The sequence below is a fragment of the Microcaecilia unicolor genome, chromosome 3 (genome assembly GCF_901765095.1).
Source record: "Microcaecilia unicolor chromosome 3, aMicUni1.1, whole genome shotgun sequence".
In the NCBI taxonomy this organism is placed as follows: Eukaryota; Metazoa; Chordata; class Amphibia; order Gymnophiona; family Siphonopidae; genus Microcaecilia; species Microcaecilia unicolor.
In genome coordinates this window covers 92,649,778-92,669,865 of record NC_044033.1, presented here as the reverse complement: position 1 = coordinate 92,669,865, position 20,088 = coordinate 92,649,778, and the positions used below count along the sequence as shown (strand labels likewise).

The 20,088-nt window shown below is 43.1% G+C and overlaps 1 protein-coding gene across 1 annotated transcript in view; it reads right to left on the bottom strand.

Annotated features, from left to right (window-relative positions):
- The window catches only part of USP34 (ubiquitin specific peptidase 34), a 1,418,841-nt gene that overhangs the window by 207,182 nt on the left and 1,191,571 nt on the right, over positions 1-20,088 (bottom strand). Inside the window, 3 exon segments of the mRNA XM_030196176.1 lie at positions 1,828-1,979; positions 4,352-4,426; positions 4,517-4,685. Of these exon segments, the coding sequence (XP_030052036.1) occupies positions 1,828-1,979; positions 4,352-4,426; positions 4,517-4,685 (396 nt within the window).

Here is a 20,088-nt window from a genome sequence, read left to right as displayed (position 1 = left end):
GTGCATCCACTTTTTGCAATCTGCATGTAGGTGTGCTCAGGGGTGTAGTCTGGGAGGAGTAGAGGCACAGCTGTGATGTATGTGTGTATTCTATAAAATATGTAGGTACACAGAGTATATGCATACATTTACATCTTTTTTTAAAGCAGGTTCTAGGTGTCTATTTTATAAAGGCTCATTGAAGCTTATGTTTCCTTTATAAAACTGACTTCTCACATGTGTCCTGTTAATTAACCCAAAAATGTGCACAGAACATGCATAAAAATTGTGTTTTATACTAATCAAGGGAAAAAAGAATTACTTTCTCTATAATGATGATGTTTCTTTTAGGTCCTGCATATGTGACTGCTTTCCAGCTAAAGTAACCCAACATTTCTGTTTGTAGGAGAACATTAGTGCTATATTTAACTTGTATATGAAAGGCCACTTCTGGTACAAGACAACACAGAGTTGTGAATGTTGCAAAGGTGGTAGGATAAAGTTATTGGGGTGGGGGGCTCAAAGAATCATAGTGATGCTGACAGAGAAGGAAATAATTTCAGAGGAGGATATCAGAACTCTTGACCCTCTCAGGTAATGTTCATGCAGAGATGTTGCTGTGTAAAGGGAGATAGAGGGCAATGAGCCACCTGAAGACCTGCATTCTCATTCTGTCCTAGATTTACATGCACATTTCTGATTGCTGACTCGTCATTGTGATGGTCTAGAGAAATGATGACAAATCGATCCAATCAGTTATGCAATCGGGATGTGCACTCAATAGTATGTGTTCAGTTCATACTAGTGCCTTCAAAAATTCAGTACACACTAAATTGAATTAATGTGCATTAAGCTGATTAGTTTTAAGACACATTACAAATATTAAAATTAACTTGTGAAATGAATTGAAAAACACCCAAAATTGGGGAAAAGGCCAAATGAACCAAAACAAACCAAAATGTTTTGCCCTATGCACATTCCTAGAATCTAGTATGGCATGCCTCCCAACTTACAGCACGTGGCACATCTAATTCCGAACTGAAATGAAATTTCAATGCTACAATACCCTTAGTCTTGTAATTTCAGAGGTCTGGCATACTATGCAATGTTTGCTACCCATATGCTAGAGAATGATGGAAAGCTGAAATGGAAATTGCCAGGTTGATTGTAGCTGAATAAAGTCAAGTAAGGAGCTCTTTCTTATCATACTAGCCGTTGAGCCCGTAAAGACGGGCTGGTATTGGGGTTTTCAGAGGTCGGCGCTGGCTCCCCCCCCCCCGCGAGGTCGCCGCTACTGTTCCCCCCCACCCCCAGAGTCGCCGCTGCCACCCCTCCACCCGGCCCGGGCCCTCTTCGCTACTGAACTTACATCCATTCGCCGGAACGCAGCACGCACATCAGCTGAGCTGCTGTCGGCCTTCCTTCTCTGCCTGTGTCCCGCCCTCGTGTGACGTAACGTCAGCGAGGGCGGGACACAGGCAGGGAAGGAAGGCCGACGGCAGCTCAGCTGATGTGCGTGCTGCGTTCCGGCGAACGGATGTAAGTTCAGTAGCGAAGAGAGGGCCCAGGCCGGGTGGAGGGGTGGTCGGCGGTGACTCCGGGTGGGGGGAGCGGAAGCGGCGACCTGGGGGGGGGGGGGGGGGAGCGGTAGCGACCTGGCGGCTTTGCGCAGTTTCCCTCTGTGTCCTGCCCCCGTCATCACGTATTGACGCAGGGGCGGGACAGAAAGGGAAGTCTCTACTGCGCATTTGCGAGTGAGTACGGTCACTCGCCGTTTATATGTTTGATTCTTGTTTCCCCTTTCCCTCTCCCTCCAACAATAGGGCATTAATTTGAAAGATTTCCCACCTTTCTGACCGGGACTGCTCAACCAGAAAAGCAATTAGTGCAATCATCTTTTCAAGTGCAGCAGGACGATACTTCTCCTCTGCTAATGAAAGAATGTCTTCTTCCTCCTCCTCCTCCTCTCCTTCCTCCTCAGATAGCACTTCAACCTGTGGCTGAACAGCGTAGAAAAAGGGTTAAGCCTCAAACCATTGGTAAGGAATTATTTTTCTGTGTTTTGTCTTAACTTTAACTGCAAGTCTTGCCAAGGATAATTGACACAAGAGGAGCTCAACAGATACAGGGCCGTGCCGATGCGGTAAGCGAGGTAAGCGCCGCAGGGGGGCGCCCACCTCTGGAGGGCGCCGCCGCGGTGCTTACCCTCGCCCCGCCGAGGACTTTAAATCTTTTGGCACCAGAGAGGGGGGTGCCGCCGCTCCCGCTGCTCTTCACGATCCTGGCACCCCCCCCCCCTCCCGCACCAGCCCTTTAAATTTACCTCGTGTGCAAGTAAAAGAAGCGGATCCGATCATCTCATTGGGCCTTCCCTCACTGTCCCGCCCTCCTCTGACGCAACTTCCTATTTCCTCTAGGGCGGGACAGTGAAGGAAGGCCCAATGAGATGATCGGATTCGCTTCTTTTACTTGCACACGAGGTGCTGCGCTCGCTATCGCGTCGGCATTGGCAATTTCTTTTTAAAGACGGGTGGCAGGGAGAAGACGAGGCAGGGTGAGGGTGGGGGACAGATGGGGTGACCGTGAAGGTGGGGGGGGGGGGGACTCGGATAGCAGAAGGGACTGGATGGGAGACAGATGGGGTGAGGGGGATTCGGATGGGCAGAAGGGACTGGGTGGGAGACAGATGGGGTGAGGGTGGGGGGCACTTGGATAGCAGAAGGGACTGGGTAGGAGACAGATGGGGTGAGGGGGACTCGGATGGGCAGAAGGGACTGGGTGGGAGACAGATGGGGTGAGGGTGGGGGGCACTTGGATAGCAGAAGGGACTGGGTGGGAGACAGATGGGGTGAGGGGGACTCGGATGGGCAGAAAGGACTGGGTGGGAGACAGATGGGAGAAGGGGCATGGAGCTGGAACTGGGGTCTGAAAAGTGAGCAGGAGGGAGAATGGGAATGGATCTGGAACTAGGGGCAGCCGCAGGTGGGAACTGGGAGCCGAAAAGAGGGGGCAGTGAGAGAGGGGGGATAGATCCTGGATGGAATGGGGAGTGAGGGAGGGCAGACCCTGAATGGATGGGAGGGCAGAGAGGCATGGATGGGAGGGCAGGGCCCAGGGAGAGGACAAATTGCTGGAAGGGGAGGGGAGAGAGGATTGCTGGCTATGGATGGAGGAGGGAAGGGCAGAGAGGGACAAGGATGGACATGGGGGCCCAGGGAGAGGACAAATTGCTGGAAATGGAGGGGAGGGGAGAGAGGAGGATTGCTGGCTATGGATGGAGGAGGGAAGGGCAGAGAGGGACAAGAATGGACATGGATGGGAGGGCAGGACCCAGGGAGAGAGGAGAAATTGCTGGAAATGGATATAGAGCAAGAAATGAAGAAGAAAGGAGAAAAGTAAAGAAATAAATGGAAAGGAAGCCCTGGAAACGGAGTTAAGAGGACAGATAGCAGCAGAATCAGATACTGGGCCAGCATGATCAGAAAAAGAAAGTCACCAGACAACAAAGGTAGAAAAAAATCATTTTATTTTCATTTTAGTGTTTGGAATATGTCCACTTTGAGAATTTACATCTGCTATCTTATTTTGCAATGTATAGCAATTTGTTTCTAAGAATATTGCTGACAATTCCTTTCAGTGTGGCAAGTGGTGAGCGATCATTTTCATGGGGGGGGGGGGGGGTGATCATTTTCACGGGGGGGGGGGGGGGGGGGCGCCAACTGATAGTCTGCAGGGGGGCACCAGAGACCCTAGGCACGGCCCTGAACAGATATAATGTATTTCAATCACAACCTTCTATATTTTGTCCAAAAACAGTAGCAGCAAAGCATCTTCCACTGAAACCTTCAACTCAGAATAGCAGCAGCATAAGACAAAAAACCACTTATTTTAAAATTAGGATAGAAGAGAAAATGTTGAGCACTGCAATTAAAACCGACACTGAAATTACAGTGGAAGAAATTTACAATTTGCTCTAACAATTCATGCTCACCCTTGTGGGATAAGTAGTTATAATTCTGACTTTGTAGGTTATATTGGGTTGAAGGTGGGGTGGGCGGGGGTATGTCACGTTCGGTCCCAAGTAGTGTGGGACGTTAGGATATAAGGAGATTTGGATATTGGGTTTGGGATTTGGGTAACAAAGGGGGGGAGGGTAATATAGGGTTTGAGGGGTTGGTAACAAGGGGGGAATAGAAATTGTGATGACTGTGGGTTCTTGGCTAGTATCATCTGTTTGTGTACTTGACTATTTTTCTCTTTTAGTTCTCTCTACTGTTGCCTGAACCTGGTTGTATTCTTTGTCCTCAATAAAATAGATTTCAACAACAATTTCCTCTACCATGCCAAACCCAAGTAACTATTTTCTACTTACATTTTCAGGCCCTTTGGTTCCCATGTAGAAATGCACCATTGTGGATATGGCTTGTAATGAAAGCAAAAACTGGCTCTAAAATACACACAGAAACCAAGTTACAAACATAGCAAAAATTTCATTGGGCAAAATACACACCTACTAATACACAGAAAACAAACTCACCTCCTCCTCACCCATTTTAGCAAATTCATAAAGAAAGGCGAAGTACTCTGTGAGATGTTTACTGTGGGGTTTAACACCATGCTCCATAACTGACAATAATGTTTTCACAAAGCGAGTTACACAGGAGCGACTACCAATGTCTTCCACAGGGCCATCCATGTCATCAGAACTGAAAAACACAATTCAGTTTATTACAGTACATTTAACTTACAAAACACAATTCATCTTCAAAGTAAATATGACATACGGAGGACAAATTTAAAAACTATTTATATCTGTATATAGTAAGTTATGCAAATAAATCATCCATTTGAAAATTTTCTCCTTCTATGTGTCTAGGAGTAGGAGCGCGTATTTCTAGCCATGTTGAGAAGTGGTATTGCTGGGGACAAACTTTTGTTCAGTGAAGGAAATGTTCACGAGTACAATGCATTTTCAAATCTATGAACATTCATCCAAAATTTGTACAGAGTGTCTAGAAAGGAAAGCACCCTTCAACTTCCTTGGTCCTAGATATGCATTAATTTCATACATGTATATCTTCACCACGTTCTCCAACTTATTTCACTGTTTTCCAAATTTTGCCTCAGTGGTGCTTATTGACCAATAGTTATTTTATGGCAATATATATAGCACCAAATTCCTCATCGGCTTCTACAAATTAATTTTAATATATTCAAACCACTTATCTTTATAAGTATTTGGACTGGGGGTTCAAAGCTGTCCGACATGCATGTTTCGCCTGCTAGGCTGTGTCAAGGACTTCCCCTAGAAAAATCAAACAAAACTGTCTCATTTCATTAAGCATGAGTTGTACTTTAACGTCTCACATAAAATGACAGTTTCTTATCACTATCTATAAATCTCATGTCTCATAATTACCCTTTTGTCGTTTAAGCGCCAGCTTCGCATTATTATTTTCGGGATTACCCCTGCCAAGATGGCGACGGCGTTCTAACAAAACAATTTAAATGATTTGTGCTGTGACGTTTCAGCCCCCTCGGTTCCTATTGGACAGTGCCAGAACAGCATTCACATTAAGGAAGCCCATTCTAATTCGGCATTTAAACCTGTCGGAATAACTGTTTTTAAATAGTAAATGTGCTATTGTTCTCAGTAATTCAGTATTTTTTTTAATCGATCCTCCCTCACTACCTTGTTGTATGTGCTCCAAAATCCTCCACTTTATGTCTTCCACCGTGTGGTTTTTCCTCCAACCAATGCTCCACCAGAGGGGCCTGGGTATTCTGGGTAGTGATTCTCGGTTTGTGTTCAGTTAATCGTATCCCGATAGGGCGTCCACTTCTCCCTATGTAGATTAAATTACATGGGCACTGTATACAATATATGATGTTTTTAGTCTCACAGTCTGTAAAATTTCTAGCTGTGAAGATCTTACATGTACCTGGATCCGTCCATTGTGATCCCTCAATCGTGGTGCTACACCATTGTCATCTCCCACACTTTCGATGTTCACCCTCCTTCTGTCTATGTCTAGGTAAAGTAAATTTGTTCCCTCCCAATCTTTCCCCTATTGTCTTCCCTCTAGTATAGGAAATAATAGGAAAATCTGGAAAGCAGAGGTACAGTTGGACTACATGTCAATGTTTCCTCATACTCTGTACTATCTTCTGGCTAATCTCTGTGAATGGGAGGACACATGTTTGTCCATCTACTTGATGCTTATTACAGTCAGCTAGCAAAAGGGGTCGCTGGGCAAATCGTGCTCTTAAATATGCTTTTTTAATGGCAGATTTTGGGTATCCCCTGGCTTCAAACTTCAGTTCTAGTTCCTTTGCTTTACTTTTGAACTCACTCAAGGTAGAACACACTCGTCTTATACGTAAGAATTTACTTATAGGGAGACTATATTTTAACCTAAATGGATGGTAACTGCCGAATTGAAGGAGAGTATTCCTACTGACTGGCTTCCTGTATAGAGATGTGCCCAGCCCCGTGCCATCTTTATATACAGAGCTAGAAACATTACAGAACAGATTAGTGAGGGCTGGTCCAATACTTAAGGAAATCATGGATCCCCAGGGGTCTCAGAATATTAAAAGAACCTAGGATATTTACATCGGACAAATCCTTCATGGAGAAATGGTCAGCCATCCTAAATAAATGTAGTAGGGATTTGATGGCGCTGAACAAGTGGAAAATGACCTTAAAATTCAAATCAATACCACTGAAGAAGGGTATAAGACGAGTGTGTTCTACCTTGATTGAGTTCAAAAGTAAAGCAAAGGAACTAGAACTGAGGTTTGAAGCCAGGGGATACCCAAAATCTGCCATTAAAAAAGCATATTTAAGAGCACGATTTGCCCAGCGACCCCTTTTGCTAGCTGACTGTAATAAGCATCAAGTAGATGGACAAACATGTGTCCTCCCATTCACAAAGATTAGCCAGAAGATAGTACAGAGTATGAGGAAACATTGGCATGTAGTCCAACTGTACCTCTGCTTTCCAGATTTTCCTATTATTTCCTATACTAGAGGGAAGACAATAGGGGAAAGATTGGGAGGGAACAAATTTACTTTACCTAGACATAGACAGAAGGAGGGTGAACATCGAAAGTGTGGGAGATGACAATGGTGTAGCAGCACAATTGAGGGATCACAATGGACGGATCCAGGTACATGTAAGATCTTGACAGCTAGAAATTTCACAGACTGTGAGACTAAAAACATCGTATATTGTATACAGTGCCCATGTAATTTAATCTACATAGGGAGAAGTGGACGCCCTATCTGGATACGATTAACTGAACACAAATCGAGAATCACTACCCAGAATACCCAGGCCCCCCTGGTGGAGCATTGGTTGGAGAAAAACCACATGGTGGAAGACATAAAGTGGAGGATTTTGGAGCACATACAACAAGGTAGTGAGGGAGAATCGATTAAAAAAATACTGAATTACAAAGCAAACCCAGCAAAAAAGAAAACTTTTTCTGGCAATGAGAAAGAGGACATTGGAGATAGGGGGTTCTTTTTTTCTTGCGTATCCATGCAAATGTAATGTTAAGTTGGGTTTAAATAAGTATGTTTTCTATTCACCAGACCAGTTAAAATCTTTTTTAGATTTAAAGCAACTTAAATAACATCTAATAAGTAATTTTGATTGGGAGTATGCAGCAAATATTTCCTTAATATCTATTTCTACTTTGTAATCTTCTCTATTCTTTTGTTCCTTCATTTTTGAATTGTGGTCTGAGGAAGCTAACTAATCTTTTTCCTTTGTTTAATTAATTAGATGGTATATTTTCTTTGGCTGTATTTCATAAACAAGTTATGCTTGTTAATTATATTGAAATTAATAAATAGAATAATTAAAAAAAAATACTGAATTACAGAGAACAATAGCACATTTACCATTTAAAAACAGTTATTCCGACAGGTTTAAATGCCGAATTAGAATGGGCTTCCTTAATGTGAATGCTGTTCTGGCACTGTCCAATAGGAACCGAGGGGGCTGAAACGTCACAGCACAAATCATTTAAATTGTTTTGTTAGAACGCCGTCGCCATCTTGGCAGGGGTAATCCCGAAAATAATAATGCGAAGCTGGCGCTTAAACGACAAAAGGGTAATTATGAGATTTATAGATAGTGATAAGAAACTGTTATTTTATGAGACGTTAAAGTACAACTCATGCTTAATGAAATGAGACAGTTTTGTTTGATTTTTCTAGGGGAAGTCCTTGACACAGCCTAGCAGGCAAAACATGCATGTCGGACAGCTTTGAGCCCCCAATCCGAATACTTATAAAGGTAAGTGGTTTGAATATATTAAAATTAATTTGTAGAAGCTGATGAGGAATTTGGTGCTATATATATTGCCATAAAATAACTATTGGTCAATAAGCACCACTGAGGCAAAAATTGGAAAACATTGAAATAAGTTGGAGAATGTAGTGAAGATATACATATATGAAATTAATGCATATCTAGGACCAAGGAAGATGAAGGGGGTTTACAAATGAGGTTCCTAGTAAGATAGACACAAGATAACTGTCTAATATATAAGTAGAAAGGAAAACAGACATTTAGAAGCACTACATGCAAACCTGCAACAGTATTTTATAAAAGGCTCACTGAATGCATGCAGCCTTTTATCAACTATATAAAAGAGGCAAATTTATGAAGTAATTTTGTGTGCATGTGGCTACACATGCATGTAAGTGATCTCATACTGACTGGTGTAAAAGCACTCATATAGACCCGATGGTCTGTACTTAGTAGGCATGAACAGGAGCAGAATTTAGGTGGAGTGTGGGTGAGGTGTGCATGCACACATGTAGATCATAAAATAATCTAAGCACATACTTAAAAAATTATAGGCACAGCCATTTATATCTGCTCTGGCAGTAGAGTAGCTAGGATTGAATGGGATCTCGAAAGAAAAAATTAACATGGGCCTCTGTAACACCATCTCTCCCAAGGTAGTGAAGACCGGCAAGGAGGTGAATGGGAAAGAGGACAGTTTCAGAGCACCACCAACCAAACTCTGTAAAATATAAACTCATTTCAGACCTATAAAGAAAACCTCTTATGATAAAGCGGCACTGTCTAGGGCTCAAATACCAACAACACGACCTTTAAAAGGCAGACCCTTAGAATACCAGTCAGATTGCTACAGATTCCTACACAGAAATTAAACACTAGCAGAATACCTCACTTCTATCACTCCTGCAGAACCACTAACTAGAAGTATGAATTCCAAGAAGTCTGAATGTAACGCAACACTGGAAAAACAGAACAGCACTAATTCCTAAGACTCACAGAGCAGCAACCTTATCCATGAAAAGACAGCACTTCAATACACCACCTAGTGAGAAAACAGAATAAATGGGACTGCTACAGATCTTTACACAGAAACAGCATGCTAGCAGAATACTGCACCTTGGCCATATGCGCAAAATGCAGACACCTCAAAAAATATGAAGCAAGGGACCACAAATCAGTAATACAGATATGAAGACCTCAAGAAGTTAGACTTTGCATGTACAGCAAAACTAGAGAAATAGAAAAGGAAATGCAAGATACCTTGAATACTGTGTGCAATTCTGGTCACTGCATCTCAAAAAAAAGATACAGTGGAATCAGAAAAGGTACAAAGAAGGGTGATGAAAATGATAAAGGAGATGGGACGACTTTGCTATGAGGAAAGGCTAAAGTGGCTAGGGCTCTTTAGTGTGCAGAAGAAATGGCTGAGAGGAGATATGATAGAGATCTATAAAATACTGATTGGAGTGGAATGGGTAGATGAGAATCGCTTGTTTACTCTTTCCAAAAATACTAGGACTGGGCGGGGGGGGGGGGGGGGGGGGGGGGGGGAGAAACGCAGTGAAGTTACTAATTAATTAATTCAAAACAAACTGGAGAAAATATTTCTTCACTCAGCATGTAATTAAGCTCTGGAATTCGTTGACACAGAATGTGGTAAAAGCAGTTAGTTTAGCAAGGTTTAAAAAAGGTTTGGATAATTTCCTAAAAGAAAAGTCCTTAAGCCATTATTAAGATGGACTTGGGAAAATCCCCTGCTAATTTCTAGGATAAGAAGCATAAAATCTGTTTTACTGTTCTGGGACCTTATGACTTGCATTGGCCACTGTTGGAAACAGGATACTACTACTACTGTTTAGCATTTCTATAGCGCTACAAAGCGTACGCAGCGCTGCACAAACATAGAAGAAAGACAGTCCCTGCTCAAAGAGCTTACAATCTAATAGACAAAAATAAAGCAAGCAAATCAATTAATGTGTAGAGGAAAGAGGAGAGGAGGGTAGGTGGGGCAAGTGGTTACAAGTCAAAAGCAATGTTAAAGAGGTGGGCTTTCAATCTAGATTTAAAGATGGTCACGGATGGGGCAAGACGTAGGGGCTCAGGAAGTCCAATGGGCTTGATGGACCATTGGTCTGTCCAAGTATGGCAACATTTATATATGTTCTTATATAGAGATGTACATTTCCTAAAGCTCATATATTTCAATTAATAAATTCAGAATAAAATACTTTTTTGTACCTTTGTGATCTGAGCATTTTTTCTTCTTATTTGCTTTGGTCCCAGTGTCTCTTTTTTGCTTTTCTCTCTCTTTCAAGGGTCTCCTGTTCATCTGACATTTCTTTTCTCTCCATGTCCACCATCCATCTCATCTCCCCCATGTCCCAGAATCTCCCCTCTATGTCCCTGTCCTTATTTTCCCACCATGTTCAGAATCTGCCCTCTGTGTCTCTATTCCCTCCTCCCCATATTCAGCACCTTTGTCCCTATCTTGCTTTGTCCAGCTTCTCTCCTCAGTGTCTCTATCACTTCCCATGTATCACTGTCCATATGTTCTCTCCATACTCAGTGTCTCTTCTCTGTGTCCCTGTCCCTCCCCATGTCCAACTTCTTTCCTTTCTCCCATACACCCCACTAGCATATCTCTCTCTTTCCCTTGTCACCACCCTGCAGTTTAGCATCTCTATCTCCCTCCCTCCCTTTGTTGGTCTAGTATCTCTCCACCTCTCCCCCCAGGTCTGGTCTCCCTCTTTCTCTCCACTCCCCATGTCCAGCATCTCTCCCACTCCCTTATTTTCCCTCCAGGCCCCCCTCCCAATGTCTGGCATCTGCCTCTCTCTCTCTACTCTGTCACTCCCCACCCTCATTTCAACATCTTTCCCCCTCCCCTAACCCCACAGTCCAGCATCTCTCTTTCTCCTTTTCTCTCTCCCTTTACAAACTCCCTCCCCTCGGTCCTCCAAACTTAAGTTGGGATGCTGGTGCTGGCAGCAGCAGTGATGAAGACAGGCTGCCTCATGACCCCAGACACCTTTCCTATGCCATGTCCTGCCCACAGGAAGTGGCATCATTGAAAGTGGGACATGGCAGACGGAAAGTCCCTGGGGTCAGCCAAAAGCAACTTGTCTTGATCACTGCTGGTGACCTGATATATGTTTGGAGGACTGGGAAAGGGCCAAAGAGATTCCAAAGCCATAGGAAGAAGGGAATGGGAAAGGAATGGAGAGAGAGAGAGATACTGGACTGTAGGGGTGGTGAGCTGGGAACTAGGTTGGGAGGAGAGCACTTCAGTCCAGCAGCAGATGGCCCCTACCACTGCGCAGCCTTGGGCTGTTTGCAGGGTTTGCTCAATGGTAGCTATATCCCTGAGCTCCAGCATTTCAATAAAGACAAGTAGGAATTTATAAAATTGACTTAAAATAAGCAAAAAAAAAAAATGCACTTATACTAGGTGCCTCCTTATAAAATTGCCCTCAAAGTGCTGTAAAAAATATACATATATTTAATGGCACACACATGGGAAGAAGCCATTTCATAATAAGTACATGTTAAAAAAAAGGTGGTAACTCTTTGGGCCTTTACATGTAAGTAATAATTAAATGCTATGTAAGCAGCAATTATGTGCCACTACTTACAAGTTTAAGTAGTGGATTTTACAAAATTGCACATCTAAAGGGAGTCAATTAAGAAGCCATGCATCAAAACTGAATGTCTTGCATTCTGAGATATAAGTACAAGTCTTCAATTAATCACCCCTCCAAAGCCCAGGTCTAAATGAACAATCTGTAAATGCCAATGAATAAATTTTTTGAAGTATATCCGTATTACCATTGCAAAGTACAAAACACATGTATACTTTCAAGGTCCCCCCAAACCATACTCAGAACATGCCTGTTCTAAAATTTCTACTTATATCTTATGCTCAGTTACAGATGTAAATAAGTGTTTTACACATGTAAATGGCAACTAATACTTCTAAAAACTGCCTCCACTGCTTTACAGGAAAAAAATATTCTTACAAAGAATAGGTGCAAATGTCCTCAAGTGCATGTTACAAGCAAAAAATATATTTCAGGGCAAAGTCTGTAGGTAAAAGGTACCCATAAACTTCGTCAGAAAACACTTACAAGGTCTTTTACTAACAGTTTGATATTATAAAATGAGGCCTGGTTTTAGGATTTCCTTTTCCTTTTTGCTCATAGCTCTATTGTTTATTTGTATAAATGAGTGCTGCCAAATAAAAGGTTGCTTATCTGTGATAGGCGTTCTCCCAGGACAGTGGTTATTAGTTTCCCACAAATGGGCTTCCATCATCTGACAAATTTTGGGTCGAGAAAAAGTTAACTGAACTCTATGATTTTTCTACAGAATGGCATACCATATATGTGCAATTCCTGCACCTCAGTTGTATGAAGTTTTAAATTAAAAAGGTGGCAATTAGTTTACTGAATTTAGATATTATGTTTAGGTCTCTATATCTTCTTTTTACCCCTAGATATGGACTTGGAAATTACTTTGTTTCTTATTCTTTGCTATATCTTTGTGATTTGTGTTTCCTTATTATTATATTTTATTTATTATCTCATTTATACCCCACAGTTTCCCAACAATGTCAGGCTCAATGTGGCTTACAATGCACCACAGAGGCAGGCGCCAATGTAGTAAAATGAAACTAATACAGCAAACCTACAAGAGATAATGGGGAAGAATAGGAATGGAGGGAGATAGAGGGCAAACTGTGATGGAAAAGGGAAGGGGGATATGTCCAAATGTCTTTAGATCGGTGTGCTTCCAGCAGGAGTCACTGGGAGAGTCCGCAGGGTAGGCACTTCTGAATAACAGGGTCTTCAGTGATTTCCGGAAAGTTAGATGATCTGTAGTGGTTTTGATGGACCTCGGTAAAGAGTTCCAAAACTGAGTCCCAATGAAAGAGAAGGAGGTAGCATACGCAGTCTTGTACTTGACTCCATTGCAGTTCGGATAGTGAAGGGTAAGATACGAGCAGGAGAGCCGGAACGTACTCCGGAGCGGTAGGGAGATGAGATCTATCATATAGGCAGGAACTTCACCGTAAAGGATTTGGTGGACTGGAGAGCAAAGTTTAAAGGTGATACGTTCTGTGACAGGGAGCCAATGTAACTTCATTCAAAGGGGCGTGGCAGACTCGAACTTAGACTTACCACAAACCAATCTTGCCGCTGTGTTTTGTGCAGTCTGCAGCTTCTTAAGCAGTTGCCGTTTACATCCAGCATACACTCTGTTACAGTAATCCAGGTGGCATAGTACGATGGATTGTATGAGGCTCCGGAAGACTTCTCGAGGGAAAAAACGGTTTTATTCTTTTTAGTTTCCACAGCGAGAAAAACATCTTCTTTGTGGTGGCATTAACGTGTTGCTCGAGTGATAGTGAGCGGTCAAGGGTGACTCCTAAAATTTTGAGGCTATCTAATATGGGGAGGCATAAGGTGGAGGTAACTAATGTTGGGGGCCTATACTTGCTGTGCTGAGAAGATAATAGTAGGCAGTGGGTTTTGTCAGTATTCAGTTTAAGTTTGAAAGAAGATGCCCAAAAGTGCATTGGAGTTAAACGGCGGTCCACTTCACTTGAGATCTCCGACAAGTCGTTTTTGAAGGGAATATAAATAGTAATGTCATCAGCATAAATATCCGGGTGAAGTACTAGGTTACTTAAGGTCTTGGCCAGTGGGATCATCATAATATTGAAGAGAATAGGCGACAGTGGAGAGCCTTGAGGGACTCCACAAGTAGCTTTCCACGATTTTGATAGAACTGAGTTCTATCAAAATTGTGGAAAGCTACTTGTGGAGTCCCTCAAGGCTCCAACTGAGTTGGCGATTACCTGGTAAGTTCTGGTAGAAAGAAAGCCCTTGATCCAGTTATGAACATGTCCACAAATTCCTAGGCTATCAAGGAGGTTCAGCAGTATGTCGTGATCAACCATGTCAAACGCACTTGACATATCAAACTGTAATAACAGTAGACTTTCGCCGTGAGCTATCTCCTGCTGAAAGCTGTTAAGTAAAGTAATGAGCACGGTTTCGGTGCTGTGGTGGGAATGGAACCCAGACTGAGATTCGTGGAAAATGGAAAACTGGTCAAGAAAGTCTGTAAGTTGTTTCGTCACCATGTTTTCCATTAGTTTTACAAAAAGAGGTATTGAGGCAATAGGGCGATAATTAGTAAGATCACCACTTTTTTTCTTGGAGTCCTTTGGGATTGGTGTGAGTAATATATTGCCATGCGTTACAGGGAATAGACCACACTCCAGCATAAAGTTGAGCATTGAGCCTGCAAAGAGGTGGGAAAATGTGGGATACAAATGCAACAAATAAAGTTGAGGTAGGTTGTAAGGTCCGAAAGAAAGCATGGAGGTGCGGACTTGAGCAGGTAGTAAGGGCAGGGGTCGAACCGACAGTACTTTTTGGAAAATTTGTGAAACCCCTTGGTGACATCCTCCAAGGTGAGTGGGGCAAAGGCAGACAAGAAATGGTCCGCTGGATGCTCACCGGGGATAGGCGCGAGACATTGGAGAAAGGGATCAATGTCAGCATTTGTCTGTGGAATTGTTTTCTGTAGATCAGCAATTTTTTCTTGAAAGTATGTTGCAAGATCGTCAGCAGGCGGTATAGCTGAGCAAGTGGTGGTTAATGAGTTACAATCTGTTAATTTATTGACAAAGTAAAATAGTTTCCGCAAGTCTCTGAAGGTTGGACCTATTTTAGTTTTGTAGTACTGTCGTTTGGATTGTCGGATTGAATACTTATATTTTCGCTGCGCTAATTTCCACGTGTGAAGAGTATGCTCAGTTTTGTTTCCTCTCCAGGCCTGCTCCGCAAGCCAATTAAGTATTTTGAGAGTTCGGAGATCTTCATCATACCAAGGCGTCAAGTTCTGCCGGTGTGTAGTACGAGTGTGGACTGGGGCTAAAACATCTAGGACGGTTCTGCACCTAGTATCCCAATCGAAGTGGAAGGAGTTAGAATCCGTATTAGCTGTCCAGTGGGTGTCATAAACCATTCTCCAAAAGTCCCTAGGGTCAATCTTATCTCTAAAGCTATAAGGTATACGTCCTGGTGAGCGTCAGGGACCCTTTTTCTGCCCAAAGAAGGTTATGTTTAGCTTGTAGTGATCGGACCATGGGGTTGCTGTCCACTTGGATTTCTTAAGGCGAAAATTGTTATCAAAGGCCAACCGGTAGGAAAGAAGATCAAGGGAATGCCCTTTGGTATGGGTAGCCTCTAGGGAAGGTAAAGAAAAGTCCCATGAGAGGAGGAAATCAATGCAATCCCGCACACTGGTCGATGTGGCATCTTCAAGGTGGAGGTTGATGTCACCTACAATAATAATGCTTGGATTAGTTAAACATACATTGGAGATAAAGTCAGTAAAAAGAGTTCGCGATTGATTCCAATTATCAGGAGGTCTATAAAATAGGATGCAGGTTAAATAGCCGTGTAGAGATTTGTTAGTGATTCTCAAGGAGGCAATTTCAAGGTAAGGAGTTAGTGAATCCGCTGTAACATCAATAGTGAAATGAGAGCGGTAGATCAGAGCGATGCCAACTCCTCTTCTTCTTGGGCGAGACCAATGCATTATTTTGTATCCAGGAGGGCATAGGTCAAGAAGGATAGGATCTTGTTGAATTGGAATCCACGTTTCACTGATAAAAAGCAAATCTAGGTATTCCACCGAGATCCAGTCAGAGATAATAGTTGCTTTGGTAACCACCGATCTGGCATTAACGTAGCCTACAAGGAATTTTTGAGAGAGGGTCATCTGGTTCGGTGAAGGAGATATCCGTAGGAGTTGCCGTTTGGGGGATGTCGTAGAGGTAGGATGCCAGGTCTGACTGTCGAGTGAAGGTGAAGTTCTGCAGGACCCCCTGGTTCGTATCCGATTGTAGACTGGATGGCAAGACCGGCTATGGAAACTATGAATAACGGGAATAAAACTATTTTCAGTGGGTGAGATAGGAAAAACAGGACAAAACAACAATGGGAAGAGGGACCTGAAAAGAAGGTATAGTTGATTCATAGTTCATACATGCAATGCAATTCAGGACTGATAGGTATAGAACCGCTGTTCTGAGTTCCCTCGACGAGACTGAAGGTGATATAGAATGCTTCAGTGCTTCTCCAGACCCAGCTGGAGGCCCACACTCTTCGGCATCAAGTTAAGAAGCTGGCTAGTTAAGGTGAAGATCAGGATACCTGAGGATAAAACTGTGCCAGCCTTAAGTCAGCAGTGCTTCAATACTACTGCCAAAGCTGCTGGACAAACTTCAAGCAGCTGGCGAAATTCCTCTGCTTCAGAGCTGCAGCAAAGAGCAGAGAGCAGCTGTGTGGCTGACCAGCAACAGAAACAGGGCACTTCTGCCCCAGCAGTGGATCAGGAATCCCCGGCAGTTGCGATCAGCTGTCAGGGAGGAGCTGCCGTCAAAAACAGCTGATCAGAACGTGGCTCCTCTTCCGAAGCGCTGGGGCCACTCACAGGTAATGCTGTGTGGAGTAATATCCTGTGGGCTCAAAGAACAATCGCTACAAGTAAGCAACTTTCTTTCTCTAAGAACAAGCAGGATGTAGGGCTAATTCTACCGGGTGCTTACATTCACAGAAGAAACAGTGAAGATGACATGTTTTAGACTAGGAGACTATTGATTTCCAATCCTGCACAGCGCTTTCTTTTTGAGCATTGTGAGATATATTTGGCGGTTTCTTCTCTTTCCCGCCAAAGGAGATTATTTCACACAGTGGTTCTATTACATCAGCTTTTATTCTGGGTTTCATCTTTTATATCGATAGATATATTGTCCTTTTTATCTAGACGTCTTTGAGATACTGCCAAGATTCCTGAGGCCAGCCGGTTGACTGAAACATGGCTGTGTTGAGTCTTTAAAGTTACACAATAAATCTGGACAAATCAAGCATTGTCAAGAGACGTATTTTTGTGTCATCTCCGCTGTTTTTTGTGTGCTTACAGTTACGTACACGCAAAACGTGCAGTATGAGCCTATTATATATAGGCGCCTAGGTTCCATTACAGAATGCTAGTATAACCAGCTATAAATGTGCCTAAAATTTAGGTGCTTGTGATTAAGCCAGCCATATAGCTGAAGTAAGTGCATGTATACAAGTGCAACACGGAAGTGTATATCTTGCAGTATTCTATGTCCTGCCCACGCACCACACTATGTAATTTGCATGGGTATTTGTAGAATAGCACTTAGGCGCCATATTGCATTTAGGCATACAACTGCTCACAGATGGGAATCCCTAGCTATAGGTTGCCCTTAAGAAAAAAAAAAAAAGAACACAGAAAACAGAATTCCAACTAACAATGAAAGCTGTGGGGTTGTTTTTTTTTTTGGCAGCAGACCTCTTAATTTAAGAATTTCATAATCTGCTCTTTCTAGCTGGTCTGCTGTACAGAGCAAGGTACAACAGCAGCATAAAGGGGGCAATTCTATAATCTATAATCTAGACACTACTAACTTATTTTATTTATTTCTACATTTATATATACATATATATCTCAATGGAGGAGGGTGAATAGTGGAGTGCCACAGGGATCTATACTGGGACCGGTGCTATTTAGCATATTTGTAAATGATCTGGAAATTGGAACGACAAGTGAGCTGATTAAATTTGCAGATGACACAAAACTATTCAAGGTTGTTAAAATGCATGCGGACTGTAAAAAATTACAGGAAGACCTTAGAAAACTGGAAGACTAGGCATCCAAATGGCAGATTAAATTTAATGTAGACAAATGCAAAGTGTTGCATATTTGGAAGAATAACCTGAATCATAGTTACCTGATGCTAGGATCCACCCTGGGGGTCAGCACCCAAAAGACCTAGGTGTCATCGTAGACAATATGATGAAATCTTCTGCCCAGTGTGTGGCAGCAGCCAAAAAAGCAAACAGGATGCTAGGAATTATTAGGAAAGGGATGGTAAATAAGATCAAGAATACTATAATGTCTCTGTATTGCTCCATGGTGCGATCTCACTTTGAGTATTGCATTCCGTTCTGGTCGCTGTATCTCAAAAAAGATATAATGGAATTTAAAAAAGTTCAAAGAAGAGTGACCAAAATGATAAAGGGGATAGAACTCCTCTCATATGAGGAAAGGCTAAAGAGGTTAGGGTTCTTCAGTTTGGAAAAGAGATGGCTAAGGGGAGATATGACTGAAGTCTACAGAATCCAGAGCGGTGTAGGACAAGTAGAAGTGAACTGATTTTTTACTTTCAAAAAGTAAAAAGAAACTCAATGAAATTACATGGAAAAACTTAAAAAACAAATAGGAAGAAAGCGAAAGCTACATACCTGTAGAAGGTATTCTCCGAGGACAGCAGGCTGTTGGGTGACGTTGACGGCAGCCCCAGAACCGGAATTCTCCCTAGCAAGAAAGAGCTTGCTAGCCTCGCGCTCCCGTACGTATCGCGCACGCACGACCGTCTTCCCGCCCGAACGCGAGCGTGCTCCTTTGTCCAGTAAAAAGCAAGAAAAGGGAAGACACAGCTCCTAAGGGGAGGTGGGCGGGATTGTCAGAACAATCAGCCTGCTGTCCTTGGAGAATACCTTCTACAGGTATGTAGCTTTCGCTTTCTCCGAAGACAAGCAGGCTGCTGCTTCTCACTGATGGGGTATCCCTAGCCCCCAGGCTCACTCAAAACAACAAACATTGGTCAACTGGGCCTCGCAACGGAGAGGACATAACTGAGATTGACCTAACTTATCCAACTAACTGAGAGTGCAGACTGGAACAGAACAAAAATGTGCCTAGGGGGGGAGGAGTTGGATTCTAAACCCCAAACAGATTCTGCAGCACAGACTGCCCAAACCGACTGTTGCGTTGGGTATCCTGCTGTAGGCAGTAATGAGATGTGAATGTGCGGACAGATGACCACGTCGCAGCTTTGCAAATCTCCTCAATAGTGGCTGATTTCAAGTGGGCCACTGAAGCAGCCATGGCTCGAACATTATGAGCTGTGACGTGACCCTCAAGAGTCAGCCCAGCCTGGGCATAAGTGAAGGAAATGCAATCTGCTAGCCAATTGGATATGGTGCGTTTCCCTACAGCTACTCCCCTCTTGTTGGGATCAAAAGAAACAAACATTTGGGCGGACTGTCTGAAGGGGCTGTGTCTGCTCCATATAGAAGGCCAATGCTCTCTTGCAGTCCAATGTATGCAGTTGACGTTCAGCAGGGCGGGTATGAGGACAGGGAAAGAATGTTGGCAAGACAATTGACTGGTTCAGATGGAACTCCGACACTACCTTCGGCAAGAACTTAGGGTGAGTGTGGAGGACTACTCTGTTATGATGAAACTTGGTATAAGGAGCATGAGCTATGTTGGTGGAGGTGTACATTGTACTTATGAAGGCCTGAACCAAGCAGTTTCAGTGCTGCTAAGTATCTAATATCTAAGAATTAATGTACAGACGATGAGAAGTGGAAATTTCTCTTTTTTCTGTGAATTACAATGATATTAAGCAGGCCAGGTAGAGCAAGTACCCCCCACCTCTTTCCCCCACCTTCCTCTGACCAAGCAAGTGAAAGACAATGAGCTCCTGCCATTTGTTGTCCATTTGCTGTTCACATGAATGTGTGTATTAGCCTTTGAGAGACTTTTAGGATGCAGATCAAAGGAAGTTCCAGGTGTAGGGGGCAGGGCTGACAGAGGAGAGAGAGATAGAAATCCTGTAGTAAGGACTGGATAAGAAATATTATTGCAGAAGGGGGAGAATCTCTCCCTTTGAATA